At 44.9% G+C, this 16,895-nt stretch overlaps 1 protein-coding gene across 3 annotated transcripts in view; it reads right to left on the minus strand.

The window, feature by feature from the left end:
• Positions 1-16,895, minus strand: part of STAT6 (signal transducer and activator of transcription 6) — an 82,309-nt gene that overhangs the window by 29,597 nt on the left and 35,817 nt on the right. For all 3 annotated transcript variants that reach the window (XM_061614617.1, XM_061614618.1, XM_061614619.1), the window contains exons 2-6: positions 11,586-11,716; positions 7,733-7,871; positions 6,732-6,812; positions 3,285-3,423; positions 432-484 (exon numbers count right to left, since the gene is read on the minus strand). In XM_061614617.1, the coding sequence (XP_061470601.1) occupies positions 432-484; positions 3,285-3,423; positions 6,732-6,812; positions 7,733-7,871; positions 11,586-11,716 (543 nt within the window). The remainder of the gene's footprint in view (positions 1-431; positions 485-3,284; positions 3,424-6,731; positions 6,813-7,732; positions 7,872-11,585; positions 11,717-16,895) is intronic.

Here is a 16,895-nt window from a genome sequence, read left to right on the forward strand (position 1 = left end):
TGCCCTGGTGCTATAGTGATTATCTTTCAGAGGCTAGACTAATCCTACCCAGTTTACTTGAGTCTTTAATGGCAATTACAAGTCTTAGCTGCTGTTATTTTAGTTCTTAGCTCCCTAAATATTTATTCTTTTATAAAACTGTTTTATTTAAGTTGCCTAGTTGTTGATAGTTAATGCTCTTTTAGAATTATGTCTGCAAACTGCCTTGAGAACTCAGAACAGGGATGAGTGTTGCTGGACTACAGCCCCCATTATCCCTGCCTGGGGCTGAAGGGAACTAGAGCCCAACAACTTCTAGAGGACCACAGGTTCTCCTCCCTGATTCAGACGGTGGAAATACAGGATTATAAATCTTTTAAACAAAATAAATTAATCAAACAAAAATGGTGTCTGAAGAACAAATGAGCCACTATCACAAATGGGCTACTCACACTTGCTTGCAAGTCCTCTTGTGCTGGAAATTGTGGGTTCAGCTGCAAAGAAACTGAGGATCACAGAATCATGATTAACTTCTATAGAAGGTCAGGCAGAAGTAGGCTATCACAGAAGGTCAGGGCTTTCTGCCTGGCTTACAGAGATCACTTTGTCTCAAGCTTCTCCATCTATAGAATTTGCAGAATGGGGAACCAACCACATTGTACTCAGTGAGACACCCCTTATGCGCCCCCCATCCATGCCAATAACACTGATACTGATTGAAGTACAATTTGCTAGCTCCTCATGTGAAAAGGTGTGGATCTAAATCTGATGGGGGGAGGCAAAACAGGAAGGGGGATTGGTTACACAGATTGCCAGGGGGAGGGGTAAGCCAAAAGGGATGGCTGGCCCATGCAGAAGTTGAGTTATTAGTTAATGCGGCACTCCTTCCTCCTGATTGTCTCAGCTGTGCCGGTTTATGGGGAATCCCTCGATACCTATTCTAGTGTGGGACTGTATAGTGGACTGGAACCTTGGACCTCCTGCATGTGAGGTCTGGGTTGTTCCACCAGGCTATGACTCTTCCCTGCAACTCATATGATCCTAGCAAATAAGATTAAGCCTTGAAGCTGCAGGAAGACAAATCCTCCATGATGAGTCTGATTCCCATCTGCTGCTGTGGCTGAACAGGTAGGGAACTGCTCTGTAGCTTTTGCAGTGTGAATTTGAATCCAGGGGGCTCCATCTCTTTTCCCCGACATGACTCAATTATTTTTTTCCAGACATGCAAATAGTAAGTGGGACCATTTTCTTCCCCCTGGAAGGGCTTGAACTTGCATATCTTGCTTCCCGACCCCATGCCCTATATGCAGTGAATCAATGGATGTTGCTCCCACTGCCAGTGTGCTGCTGTGGTTGATTTATTTATTTTATTCAAGACAATTATATCCTGCTTAATCATTCACATTTCTAAGATACATAAAAACAAACCATAACAAATGAAACAATGAAACAACAAAAAATTATCATAAAACCAAACACTACTTTAAAATGTCTGCTGGAACAAGAACGTCTTAGCCGTGTGCCTGAAATTCAACAAGGAAGGTGCCTGTCTAATCTCAGTTGAGAGGAAGTTCCACAGGCTTGGGCCCAATACACTGAATGCACAGCTTCCAGTTGTTACAAGCCGTGCATTTGAGCCATGGGGGACCACAAACAGAGACTCCCCCCAAAGATCTCAGAGATCGGGCTGAGATACAAAGGATCAGGTGATCTTTAAAATATCCTGGACCCAAGTTGTTCAGAGCCTTGTAAACTAATAGAAGAACCTTAAACCTGGCCTGGTTTGATATGGGCAGCCGGTACAAGCTTTTAAGCACCAGAATTATGTGCTGGCAGGAATCTGTCCCCATCAACAGTCTAGCCACAGCATTTTGCACTAGCTGGAGCCTCCAGACCAGACAAGGATAGCCTCTTGTTGCATCTTCTGGCCCCTCCCTTTTGTTGCCTGGCAAAAAAATCTTTCCCTCCCTCAGTGGGTCCCATACCCTTGTCCCACGAGAGCTACACATCCTCTCTGCAGGCTTCTACCAAAGGGATCTTTGTGGCTGCTGTGTTGTGTAGTCTCCCCTTCCTTGGGTTGTACTCCAAAACAGTGCTTGTAATAGGTGTGTGGCATTAGGGGGACTCAAACCCCTACATGCAGTGATGCCTTAGGGCCTGTAGCTGTGGGGTCACTGCTGTCTGTGACACAGGAGCTCATAGACTGGGCAGGGCACATGTGTATGTGCTGTAGTGTCACTGTGTGTGTGGTGGTGCAGGGAGGTGTCCTAAGAGCGTTCTCCATTGATCTGAATTCATTGGCTCCCTCCGTGTGTGGGTGGCATGTCGGCATTGGCCACAACCATGCCCCCTGATTGGTTGGCATTGGCGGTGATGGTACTGAATGCTGGGGTTGTGGCTGCTATTTTTGGATTCTCTCAGTTGTGTGTTTTCCCATTGTGTATTGCATTATAAACGCAATAAAAGCATTATTTTAAAAAGTTGTGTGTTTTCCCTTTCCTCCTGGCTCAATTTCCCACCCAGCTCTCCCAGCATAACCAGCATATAGGAGTGCTCTGCCCAGCAGCTTCTTGTGATCTTTCTTGTGGGCAGAGTATATCCATTTGCTGCTGTGAAAGCAGAAAGGTATGTGTGCATGAACAAACTTCAAGTAATTCTGAAGTTTCAAAAACATGTATTTATTGGGGGGAAAGGCTTAGGCAGGTCAGCAAAAAACAACATCAGGTGTACTTTATAGAAATCAAATGTAGATTGGTATTTCTTCTGCAATCTCTGCTCTGAAAAACACAAACCTCAATTTGCTGATTAGGAGCTATGATAACCACTCAGCAATTGTGCCCTGTATCCTCTCTCCATATTTAATCATTTACAATAACATATTATTTGATATCCATGATTATTTTTGTTCATACTTGTTTCATCAACTAATGTAGCAGATGGCTGGACTGCCAGGTTTAAACAGCAGCAACTCTGCCAGAAAGATGACGATGTTGACCTTGGGGTTAAGCAAGCACAGTTGGAAAGGGGAATTGCTCTCTGAAACCCCACCATATCTTCTAATATCTTCAGTAAGAAGGTGCCCTGTATTTTGATGTCAGTAATTTCTGACCCCAGGCCAAGAGTGGCAATGAGCTCAGCCAATTGGGCACCACCTTTACAGATGTTGGGCCAACACGGGCACTGGAGGGGTGAGAGGACGACAGCAGGGAGGGAGACATACAGGTGGCCAAAGGGGGGGGTGATGGAGAAAGGCACCCAGCCCGAGGTACCTTCACACCCAGCAGGGTGCATCTCTGCCTCCTCACCTCTTGTGCTGCCATTCATCTGATTCAAGCTCTCCTGGAGTGCCTGGATCTCCTGGACTCTGTATTGCAGCTTCTGCAGATTGAATGCAAACATCAGCTCTTCCCGTTGGCGTTGGATGAAGAGGGGGACATGCTGAAACTACAAGAAGCAGACGTGAGACATGGCCCTTCCTACATCCATTTTCTACATATTTTAATAACTACATAGTTATGGCTTCATGACACTAAAGACCAAGAGGAGATTGGGCAATGAAGCTGCAGTGACAGTTCTGCAGTGCAAGACAGTGGCAACAGTTTCTGGGAAGGTCAGAAATCAGAAAAGAATCAGCCAGGAGCCTGATATAAAAGAAAGATATAAACCAGCTTGAAAACATTGCATCTCTCACATGGATTTCACAGGTAAGGTTAAAGAGAGATGTCGCCTTCATTGTAGCTGTCACAACATGTTGGTTGCCCAGAGGGCAAGCCCCATTTTGCAACTTATGTTACAGACAGATGTGCCAATGCGTCAAATGTTGGTTCAGCAAATTGTTTCCCATGCCGCTGAAGGTGACAGCCCTCAATCTTGCCCCACACTTTATACCACAGATGGGCTGCCTACCTTTAAAAAAATTAAGTGCAGCTTATTTGCATACTTCACTTGACCAAACAGAAAAGAAATCACAAGTATTTTAAATTCAGTTGAAAAACTGCTCTGGAGATGGGAAGAGTGGCATGTTGGTGATGTCACAGGCAGCCGCCGCTAGAAGTCCACAACATCCAATTTCCCCTGGTTCGAATTGAACCATGTTGAAAATCTGTGTTTTGCTTATCTCATTGAAGGACAGAAACTTCTGTCTGTTTGGAGGACAGTTGACAGCACTATCAACCCTTCTGTGTTAGAATGTTCCATCTGCCTTCAACCTAGGATAAATATTTAGAGTCCCTTGAAAGGTTACAGAGTTGAAAGGTTACAGAGTATAAGACCAGTTCCAGTACTGATATAGCTCCCTTGCTCAACCCCTCCAAAATAAAGTCTTCCAGCTTCCACTCAAAGCAAACAACAGGCTCTCCATCTCACTTTTGGAAGCCTTTAAAAAGAAAAGGGACTAGGAGGGCAGCAGAGATAGGGAACTTGTAGCCCCCCCCAGTTGTCGCTGGACTCCAGCTCCCATCCTCTCTGACCACTGGCCTTGCTGGCTGAAGCTGATGGGAGCTGGTGTCCAACCACATCAGGAAGGCCACACATTCCCCATCCCTGTCTTAAAGGGTACATTCATGAACATTCTTTGTTACTCCTCTTGAAGATCAGAAAGAGCTAAGTGACCTGTTACATTTGCCTTCCTAAGTGACTGCAGGAAAGAGCAGAATGGGGCAGAGAGGAAAGTGACAGAAGGTGAAGCTGCAGGGTGGAGGAGGAAACTGACAGAGGGGACAGGAAAGGTGCGAGAGAGAGGCGGCCAAGGTACAGCAGGTGACCCTTTGCCCTAAGGGCTGTTCCTCTGCATGGAACCACTGGGGCTGCAGGTTGGAGTGATCGCTGTGATGTGAAGGAGTTGCTAGGCTCTGGGGTCACTCTGCCCATCCACTGGTTCCCCTTGACATGGAAAGACTATAAAAGGTTTCCAGATCAGACTGGGACCAATTCAGAGTGGACAACAACAGCAGCTACTGCGTCTGAAGCCAGACTGCAACTTACAGTACTTGATAAAGCTGGTGCAGGGCCCTGGTCCAAAAAAATGCTCTTGATCTACATGGATCAGGCCCCCAGCGCCTGCTCCCTGCTGAAAATCCTCCTTTTCCCCAGCTGTTCTTTGTTTCTGAAGGTGCTGTTTGCAGGAAACGGCATTTTCAGGGGCAAGTAGCAGCTGAAGGATGGGGATGGGGGTTTTCAGCAAGGTATCAGTGTTGAGCCACAAACAAGATCAGGAGCAGGATCCAGACGGAGGGCCTGCATCTGTTTTTCCTTCAAAATAAGACTGGTCAGTTTTAAGCATGCTTTTTTTAAAAAAGTATGTTCATAGCAAAACATAGTAGCAGGCCAGGCAGCGACTTTTATCTGAACTCCCTGGAGTCGCTGCTGCTTGCCAGGAGAGTGGGAGGAGTAAGGCAGCAGGGAGATTGACACTATGCAAACGCAGCAGCGGCACCAATATGGCACACCTGTTGGGAGGTCATGTATGCACCGCTGACCAGTGTCACTATCTACGACTGGTACTGCTTTGGACCTGGCTCCTGGTTCTTACCTGAGAATCCTCTAAGGCCCAGCCCTGTGAGTGACAGTAAATGAAACCAAATTCAGGAAGGTGCACTTGTGGAGAGATTAGAGAGGAAACAGAGGCACTGGTGGGGAAAAAACAATGTGGGCTGTATTCAATGGTCAGATGTGAGCCACATTGGTCTGCTGGAAATTGTGTTGGATGTGGACCGAGAAGGCCTAGGTTCAAACCCATGCATTTATCTAGTTAGCATCAGGTGAATCACATTATCTCAGACTTACTCAGTTTGTCTGTAAAATAAATAGATCACACATGGTTGCTGTAAGGATGGACCAGGGTAGTCACAGGAAATAAGTATAAAGTGCTGTAGAGAGGATGATGCTAACACCTCCAGCAACAAAAACCTTAGGTGTGGCATGCCAGGCCTGGATGTAGGAAGGTTCTACAGCAGGGAGGGGGAACTTGTGGCCCTCCAGATGATGATGGGATTCCAAATGCTATCCTGCTTCCAATTTCTTGTTCCTGAATCTTCAGAGAAGCAGGTACCTGATTTAGGAAGTCAGTAAGAAGCCAGACTGAAGGAAACATTAAAAGCCTAAGCAGAAGCACAGGAAGCTGCAATACACTGAGTCACAACATTGGTCCATCTAGCTCAGTATTGTTGACACTGACTGGCCCTTCAGGATTTCAGGCAGGAGTCTCTCCCAGCCCTACCTGGAGATGCCAGAGATTGAACCTGCAACCGCCTGCATACAAAGCAGCTTGCTCTACCCCTGAGCTACAGCCCCTTCATAGCAATAGCAGAACACAACCACACTGGGTCGGGAGCTTGTGGCTCTCCAGATTTTGTTGGAACTCCAACTGCCCTCAGTCCCAGCCAGCATGGCCAATGGTCACGGATGGTGTAGTCCAGCAACATCTGGAGGACCACAAGTTCCTCATGCCTGGTGTAGGGAAGTGATGGACAACAGTGCACAAACACCAATCCATTAGATGGAGTAAGCTGGCTGCCACAGAGAAGCGAAGGATGGGATGGGCAGCAACAAGGAAGCCAGGATTTCACAAGGGGCTCTTAGGAACACATAAGACAAAGACTTGCTGTCCCAGGGATGTTATAAGACTGATGGTGTCCGGACCGGACTGGTCATTAGGTACTATTACGCGAAGCTGCTGGTATTTAGGAGTCAGGGTGAGACATCCGGGCTAGAACAACTGTATTGCAGAAAACAGCTCTGGGGAAACCTCTTACCTGTTGAACTGCTGCTTGTTCTCCTGCTAAGATTCTTTTTATAATCCCCACCAACTGCAGTGGCTCTCTCCGATAGCTATTCTATAATTATTGGGAAGAATACAAATATTGTTAATGCTTGTTCCTCAAGCCACCTGTGAGGCTATCCCATTGTTTTCCCCATCAGGTGAATGGACTGAAATTGCTGTGCAGGCAACACATCCCTCAACCTGGGGTAAGGATGAGGAGCCTGGGGCCCTCCAGATGTTGTTGGACTACAACTCCCATCATTCCTGACTGCTGGCTGAGGCTCAAGGGAGTTGGAGTCCAACAATATCTGGAGGGCCACAGCTTCCCCATTGCTTCCTTAGAGACGCCGGGTGGTGGGGCCAATGAAGGAAGTGTCTCTTGAGGTAACAATGCGGGATGGGCCATGTACCTGCCCAGGCTCCCAAAAGTGAATCCATACCACAACTTGTAAGCCCACCAGAGGATTGTTTTAAATGTTGGGGAGCATTCACAACTGGGATCCCCCACCTCCAGTCTGACATAGTATAATCCATTCCATCACCTCAGAATTCTACTACGTGTATAGATTAGGCTTATATACTCATCTCATTGCATGGTTGCTCTGCAATATATCTATCTATCTTGGTCTGGGGGCTTTCCCTTTCTCACCACACTCCTCCCTGAGGTTGCGAGGGGAGGGCCAGGCCAAGGTGTACTCTCTCTGTGAGTAATCTTTTGGAGTCACCCTGAGTAGGGGGAACCCCAGTCCTTAAACCATTGCCATAGCAGTGTCTCTGAATTACCAAAGAGTAGGGCCCAAGTTAAACCCTGCAGCCTCTTTCCTTTTTCTTTTAAACACCTTCATGAGGTGTCCCAGTATAGCCATCTGCTGTGTTCTCCACAAAAGAGATGGAGAGTTAACGTAACAGGATAAAATCTGTGCTCAGAGGCACAACAGAAGAAGTTGTGCTGACCCCCACGTCCTGTTCAACGGACAACAGTTTCCTACATACCTCAATGCTGGCAATGAGCTGAAGAATCGGGCCAGCCTGGCAGTTTTTCTTGGCCAGGTCTTGTAGCTTCTCCACCATGGCAGACAGCAGCCTGTCACTGAAAATAGCACAGAAGGAGTCTGAGCTGTTGATGAATTCCCTGAGGAAATCAGGATTGCGGGGGGGCGTTGGAGAGAGAGAGAGAGAAAATTAAGTGTTGTAGTTTATTACACAAACAGCCAAACCCATCTACCCCTCCCTTTCAAAATTCCATAAAACTGATCAGTCTTGTCCAAGCCAGCACATCATCGAATGGGCACCATTTTTCTAAGCCATGAGGAGTTTTTTTCCAGAGGCATAAACTACACAGGCAGGTGCTAGGCAAAGGGTAGCTCTCTTATAACTCAGGCTACAGACCATTAAGAATGCGGTCCTATACAGGTCTACTCAGAAGTAAACCCCACTGAAAAATGACCAGTTTGAAAAGTGTGGTTTCCCTTTGTCAGTTATGTAAATAGGAATATCTTGTTGTGTCTGCCTCCATCTTCACGTGTTATCAGCGTGGAGAGGTTACATACGTAATGGCCCACCTATGGGGAAAGGGAGATGATGTACAACAGGGGAGTAAAATGAGCGCTTTTGCATCTACAGGAATGTGACCTTGATGACCATTTGGGTAAAAATAAATGGAGAAACAAATAAAACCGACATGGTAGTAGATGTCTACTACAGACCCCCTGGCCAGGAAGAGGTGGTAGATGAGGCCTTTCTCAAACAAATCTCTGAAATCTCAAGGAGGCAAGAAGTAGTAGGGATGGGGGACTTCAACTACCCGGATATCTGCTGGGAGACAAACTCTGCAAAGCACAAAGCCTCCAACAAATTCCTGATGGGCCTTGCTGATCATTTCCTCTTTCAAAAAGTAGAAGAAGGAACAAGGGAATCGGCAATCCTGGACCTGATCTTAACTAACACGGACGAATTGGTCACGGGAATTAAAGCGGTCGGTACCTTGGGGGAAAGTGACCACGTAATGCTGGAATTCGTGATTCAGGGGAAAGCCAAAGGAGAATATAGTCAAACACGGACCTTGGATTTCAGGAAAGCCAATTTTAGCAAGCTCAGGGAAATGATGGGTAGAATCCCGTGGCTAGATAGACTAAAGAAAAAAGGAGCCCAAGACGCATGGGAGTTCATGAAGAACGTATTACAAAAAGCGCAATCGCAAACAATTCCAAAGAGGAAGAAAAACGGAAGACATCGGAAAAAGCCAATGTGGCTACACGGAAGACTGGTGGAGGAGGTAAAAGTAAAAAAGAGCATGTATAAAGAATGGAAGGAAGGACGCATCACCAAGGAAGAGTACCGACGAGTGGCTCCGGCTTGCAGGAATAGCGTAAGGAAAGCTAAAAACCAAAATGAGCTGAGGCTGGCGAGGGAAGCGAGGAACAACAAAAAGGGTTTTTTCAGATATGTTCAAAGCAAGAGAAAGACCAAGGAAACAGTGGGACTGCTGCTCAATGAGGATGGCAAAATGTTGACAGATAACAAGGAAAAGGCAGAACTGCTCAACACCTATTTTGCCTCCGTTTTCTCCCAAAAAGGGAACAGTGTGCAACCTTGCATCGGTAGCAATCTCAGTAAGGGGTCGGGACTGCAGTTCGAGATTGATAAGGAGATAGTCAGGAAATACCCAGTTAACCTAAATGAGTTCAAATCTCCAGGGCCTGATGAACTGCATCCCAGAGTATTGAAGGAACTAGCGGATGTACTCTCGGAACCTCTTGCCATCATCTTTGAGAAATCCTGGAGAACGGGAGAGGTGCCAGAGGATTGGAGACGGGCAAACGTCGTCCCGCTCTTTAAAAAGGGTAAAAAAGAAGATCCGGGGAATTACAGGCCGGTCAGTCTGACTTCAATACCAGGAAAGATATTAGAATGGATAATAAAAGAGTCCATTGGCAACTATCTAGATGACAATATTATGATTAGAAGGAGCCAGCATGGGTTTGTCAAGAAAAAATCCTGTCAAACTAATCTCATCTCTTTTTTTGATTGGGTCACTAGCTTAGTAGATGGTGGAAATGCTGTAGATGTCATCTATCTAGATTTCAGCAAAGCGTTTGACAAAGTCCCCCACGACCTTTTGATTAGCAAACTCATCAAATGGGGACTACATGGAAATACTGTCAGGTGGATTCACAACTGGTTGGAAAACCGTACTCAAAGAGTGGTCGTCAGTGGCGCTGCTTCGGACTGGAAGGAGGTCTCGAGTGGAGTGCCACAGGGTTCTGTCCTGGGGCCCATACTCTTCAACATTTTTATCAATGACTTAGACGATGGGGTGGAGGGAAGCCTTATGAAGTTTGCGGATGATACGAAACTGGGAGGGATAGCTAACACAATGGAAGACAGGAATAAAATCCAAAGGGACCTGGATAGACTAGAAAATTGGGCTGAAATTAATAAAATGACATTCAATAAAGACAAATGCAGGATTCTGCATTTAGGCCACAAAAACAAAATGAACGGGTACAGGATGGGCAATACCCGGCTTAGCAGTAGTGCGTGTGAGAAGGACCTTGGAATTGTAGTGGATCGCAAGTTGAACATGACCCAGCAGTGTGATGCTGCGGCAAAAAAGGCAAACGCGGATTTGGGCTGCATAAACAAAGCTATAGTTTCCAGGTCGAGGGAAGTAATAGTCCTACTATATTCTGCATTAGTCAGGCCTCATCTGGAATACTGCATTCAGTTCTGGGCGCCTCATTTTAAGAAAGATATAGACAAGTTAGAGCGGGTCCAGAAGGGGGCGACGAGGATGATAGCCGGTATGGAGAACAAGTCTTATGAGGAAAGGTTGAAGGAACTTGGCATGTTCAGTCTGGTGAAGAGAAGGCTGAGGGGTGATGTGATTGCACTCTTTAAGTACCTGAAGGGCTGTCACATAGAGGAGGGTACAGATTTGTTCTCTGCTGCCCCAGAGGGTAGGACTAGGTCTAATGGTTTTAAGTTGCAGGAGCGTAAATTCAGATTGGACATTAGAAGGAACTTCTTGACAGTAAGGGCGGTTCGGCAATGGAACCGACTGCCTAGGGAGGTGGTGGGATCCCCTTCACTGGATGTCTTCAAGCAGAGGCTGGACAGCTATCTGCGGGAGATGCTCTAGCTGTGGATTTCCTGCTGTGAGCAGGGGGTTGGACTCGATGGCCTACAAGGCCCCTTCCAACTCTATGATTCTATGATTCTATGATGCATGTTTTTTGAAATGTCAGTACTCCACTTTGTTGTTCCATTTGCAGTTGCTTTATTTTAGCTGTATTTGTTCTGAAAAATCAATGAAAAAATGTCCCCACTCCCCCCAAAAAGTATACCCCATTTAGTTCAAAGGAACCTGCTCCTAGGTAAGCATGTATAGCATTGCAGCCAAGTCTGCTAGCCAACGTGGGAAACAGGACTGAGAAAGGGACAGGTCTAGAGAAGCAGCTGTAGATCCGTTAAACCTGGTGCCCTCCAGAAACAGACAGCAACTCCCACCATCCCTGACCATTGGCTATGCTGGTTGGGGCCAATGGAAGTTGGAGTCCAACATCAAGAGGGTAGACTGTGTTAGACCTGAAATGCGGTGATGGTGCAGGGATGACATCACACTGCAGCATCTTTTCCAAGGGGATTTTTCCAGAGTTGGTAATAAACCTCCAAATAGGGAAACAGCGGGAAGCTGTACAAGGACATGCTTTCACTATATTGTGTGTACTAAGAACAGTTGTACTGCATGAGATGAAAGAAACCGGATATTGTCAAGGATGAACAGCAGGGCTGGGAATTAAGTGTGGAGAAGGCAGAGCTACCATTTTGGAACATATAGACTTACCAAGGCTGGTTTTCTAACCAATCCCCCAGAAGGCATCGCAGGCTACGAGGAAATTCTTCAAAGAGGCCACTGAACTGCTCTGGAGGCATTTCGGAGACAAGGCTCCACAGGGACATCTTGAAATCAGTCATCTACAGTGACAAAAACAGAAGATGTTTGCTGTAATACACCCAAAAGAGGAAATTATAGCACTCATTGGCCAATCTGGGAGTGTCTTGTTTACTGCTCTTTCACCAACATCATCCCCAAAATGACACCATCTATGACAATGTTTACATGGACAATGGCAACGGTAGAGGCTGCCTTTTACCAGGTCAGGCTATTTGTCCATCCATCTCAGTACTGTCTCTACTCTTAAGCTCCCCAGGGTTTCAGGAAGAGAAAGATCTTTCCCATCACTTTGTACCTAATTCTCTTTCACTGGAAATGCACAGATTGAACATCAAGCCTCCTCCATGGAAGGGATGTGCTCTGCCGCTGAGCTGTGGGGTCCTTCCCTTATAATAAGATACTCTTTGCAAACTACTCCTAAATTGCCAGCTCACTGCAACGCCTTCTGGTATAAATAAATATATTTTATAAAAAACCCAACAGTTCTGATGGATAAAATGAGAGGAGATCTGGTAAGTTGCTCTTGGAAGCAAGCTCCTCAGAATGGCAGCAAAGGCAACCCATCTACTGGTTGTTAAGGAGGGCACAGGCTAGACCCATTGCTTCAACAGCACCTACCCTGTGGGATGCCTTCCCCACAGAGACCTGCCTGAGCCCTTCCTTACAGGTAGCCAGTGAAGACCTTCTTCTTGCAGTTTTATTAACCTCTAGCACCATTTATGTGCAGGGTGCTTCACATAATACAAGAGGATTAGAAAACTCTTGGCTAGCTTTCTGCTCCACTATAACTAAGCTGTTTTTACAAATCTAAGTTCCTTTAGTTTATTTCTGTCTCATGGTATCAGTGCATTTAATTAAATTTAATTTAATTATGTTGTAATCACCTCGGGAAAAGGACTGTTATTACAAAAAGGTGACTGGCCATGTTAAAATGGGTCAGTTTACGAATACGGCATAAGCAAAGTCTTTCCAAGGGAAGTTGTATTGAGGCACAGCAACTCCTCACTAATGATATCACCATCTGTATGTTTCCTAGTTGGGAAAATAAATCTGTCCAGCTTGTAACACTTGCCCAGGAGTTCTTCTGCAACTCAGATTGAAAATAATAAAACTTCTGCATGCATGCAAACAGCAGGTTTTCAACTGTATCTGAAAGTTTCAGATAGTTTTTCATCCAGAGCTCTTCCAGACGGGTGTCTCTTAGCACTACCCAATCATTGCTTTTCAGTTGTAAACAGCAAGTGGCATTGCAATTAATGTTTCACACTATTGGGAAAAGTGCTTGTTTTGGTTAAAAAAACTGAGGTGCTGGTATTGATACCTTGATAAAAGTGTTGTGGGTGCTAGCACAAAATGGTCGCTGTGCCAGTACTCCATACCAGTGAGTACCATCACACATACCCACAAACATTAATTGGGAGTGTTGTGCTTTTTCTATTTGTGCATCCTGCTATGTCATCTCTACACTGGTGGGTGTGACCTAACTGCTATGGGTGGGGCCATTTAAACTTCAGTACACATTCACTACAACCCTTGTAATGGGAGCCATTTTTTGACCTCTCTGAATGATTTTAAAAATCAGTCTTGTAATCAGGGCTGTGGAGTCGGAGTCGTGGAGTCAGAGTCGGGAGCAATTTTGGGTGGAGTCAGAGTTGGTAGAAATGTACCGACTCCGACTCCGATTCAGACTCCTTCATAAATGGCAAATGTATATTAACTAGTAATAACAAATTTACTGTAGTAAAATGGATGCACGCTGTAGCTCTAAGAAACGAGCACAGACAATCCTTTGAAAGGCACCCAACCAAAAAATTCAGTAATCCCTGGCTGAACTATTTCTCTCTAATTGCCTCTACTTGTCTAGGGAGAATAGAGTAGCTCTTTCCAATACAAACAAGAAGAAAACCAAGGGTTGTCAGGTTATAATCTGGAGATTTAACAGATCTGTACCACCAAAAGAGGATGCAGCAATGGTCTTTCCTGCCCCACCATCCTCCTATGAACCTATCGCCCAACCTTGCCTGTTGGCGTAAAAAAAAAAAAAAGGTCCTCCAAAAAAAGGTCCTCCTTATCATCCCAGAGCAGAATGAGTTTCACATCTCTCTCAAACCTCCAGCTTTGTCCCCCTAGAACAGTGGTTCTCAACCTTTTTTGCTCCATTCCCCCCTTTCACCATTGTTCAGAATATAATTCCCCCCTTCCCAAGATAGTCTCTCATAGTGTGTTGACGTTTCGCGAGTGATGGTAGTGTTTCTCGTGAGAGAAAAATTTCTAAGTTTATATTATAACAGAATTTCTTGGAGCACTTTCTGGTCTTTAAATAATAATTTAATTTTGCAAATGAAAATAATGCTGCATGTTCAAGAATTGATTTTAATCTGTGACATTCAATAAACTTTATTGAATGTCGCAGATTAAATTAAAAACAAACTACAATTTTACAGATTGTACATAATCTACAGGACATCACACTTTGCTGAATAGTGGTCCCAATTCCCCCCCGGAACCCTAAAATTCCTCCCCGGGGGGGAATTCCCCCCTTGTTGAGAACCCATGCCCTAGAAACTCTAAGCAGGGGAAGGGATCCAGGACTAACCATAGTTCAGCCAAAAAATCAGAGGACGCAACACTCCGGAAGATTAATAGTTAATGCAAATGGAATGTTAGATGTACAGTCTGTACATGGGATAAAGGACTGAGGAAAAACAAGCAACAGTTCTCCAATCCCAGAACAATCTAGGATTTACTCTTTCCGAGCCAAGAAGTCAGGTTATCCACAGCATTCTACTCGCCCATATATACACGGTTGCTAGGCATCAGAGAGGCAGCAGCTTTTGAAGAGAGTCTGCATGAGAAACAACAGCACCAAATGCAGGCTAGGTGTAGTGAGGCCCAACCTGAGAAAGCACTCCAGGACTCAGTCAGGAAGACAAAGCGGATTAAGAATTCCAGAAACAGTTCTAGGGGGTGGGGAACTGAATGCTTTGTGGTAGAAAAATCAAAAGGTCTCCAGAGGCCTCCTGAAAAAATAGAATGCCTTGACATTTCACGTTGAGTAGGATTTCTATAGTGCAGGTAAACTTCTCCACTTCCCACCCACCCACCCATCCCGGCATTAAAACTGAAGATGAACCTCCTCTCCACCAGGCACATATAACTATCCAGGAAACCCATTTTCTGTATCATTTTATCATGCATGTTATCATGTTTCAATTTTGTGATGTTATACATCACTATGATATTTTCCTGTGAGTTGCTGGTTTATAAATAACTCTCATAAATAAGTCAACCTATTATGGGTGAATCACCATTGCCACAGTTCTCTGGATTTCTGATCTAGTGCAGGAGGAGGAACAGGAAAATCCCTTTCCTCTCTTTGCCTGATAATTCAGGCAGCTTAGTTATGGGAACTGAGGTGGCGGGAGGGCTGAGAGGACAAACCACTGGAAGGGAAAGGGTCATGCAGCTCCCGTCTCCCTCCTTCTCCCCCACCCTTCCTAGGGCCACCAGTTATTCATTGTCAAAAAAAGAGAATTTGCATCACCTAAAAAGAGAACTAAAGAGGAGACAAATATGCATAAAATTCATGCATGTATAAATTTATATGTATAAATGCAAATTCAGAAATAATGACTGTGATTTAAAGAGACATACAATCTATCTCACCATAGTGGGGAAGGCACCAGGTGACTTGTGCGGCTGCTCAGTCTGCTGATCAGGTGCTGCAGCACTCTTGATGGGCCACTTCAAGGCTTCTGCCCAACCTCTTAAAGCTTTCTTATCTTTAAGCCAAACTTGAACTGTGAGGCACTCAGACAGAGAACACTGTTAAACAGAGGACAGTCCTTCAAAATAACAGGCTGTCCTCTGCAAAGTAGGGCACATAGCCACTCTAACCATGCCCCCCCCGAGATCTTCTGCTCAATCTGACAGACTTTCATAGCTGTTTTTTCAACTTTAGAATACCCACCGGGAGACTTGTTATTGCATCTCCTTCTAACACTGAGTTTGGCCCAGAGAGGATCCACTTAGCATCTGATTTAAATGTACACCGTGGAAAGCTGCCACATGGTAAATATGCATTGCATCTGAACTGCTACACTTCATAAGCATGAATAGAAAATGTAGCCATGTAGCACTTCACAGTAGCTCATGACCTGAGAACACATTGTAACGTTATGTTTTGTGTTAAAATTATCTTATGTACGTGCCTTTCCACTCGTTTCCCAAGAAACAAACCATCCCTAGAGAGTTAAGCAAATAAGCCCAAGTAGACTTGAACATTTGGCCTGCTTTCTAGTTATTTTTAGAAAGCTTTTCCAAAGCATTTACACTAAACTTATTTATAACCCACTCACTAATGCTCCACCTCCTCCAACTGGGTCTCTGTTTCACGCACGGGTGTTTTGAGAGTTACCATGACACAAACCCATACACACACACACGCACAAAATGTCCATGCATCAAGAAGGCAGCTCAGGAGGAAACTATTCTGTATACTAAGAATGCTTTTATATTACGTCATTATGGCACCCAGAGCATTGAGCTTGAATGGTGGAGATCTCCTCTTCAAATATTTGTACAGCCATGAATTTTATTTGGTTGCTCACATCTCACCCATTGCAACGTGGCTTGCATAAGGAAGCTTTCTGGTGGGACTGTAGCCTACATTAATGTACTGGCAGGGGAAGGCCACTCAACATGGATTTTTTTCCCCATTCCAGGTACCAAAATATCTTTAGCTGCCCAGAACAGCATGACACATTATGGGCTGCTAAGTGACTGTTCCTTTTGTTAGGTAGTTTGCTGGTTCATAACCCAGAATGGTCAATTGATATCTCATCTACAGGAGCTAATAGTTTGGAGATGATTTCCTGACAGGTAAGGATGGGTTTGCATTTTGCAATGCAGTTCTCCAACCAAATTATGCATACAAAAATGCATAGGGGAAAGTATGCATAAAAATGTATATATTAATGAAAATAACATACACAAATGCATTAAATTATGGAAAATTGCTTGCCAAAATGTCTGAGGCAAAATTGCATACAAAAACGTGATTAGGAGAAATGAGTACTAAAATGACAATGAACTGTCATCGGGATTAAAAAACACGCAAATTCGAGGCAGAAATATTAAGTATAAGATCTGAACTTAAATCATGAAAAATGTAAAACAGAGAAAATCCAAAACCAACAG

Source organism: Rhineura floridana, chromosome 3, assembly GCF_030035675.1.
Source record: "Rhineura floridana isolate rRhiFlo1 chromosome 3, rRhiFlo1.hap2, whole genome shotgun sequence".
NCBI classification, from domain to species: Eukaryota; Metazoa; Chordata; class Lepidosauria; order Squamata; family Rhineuridae; genus Rhineura; species Rhineura floridana.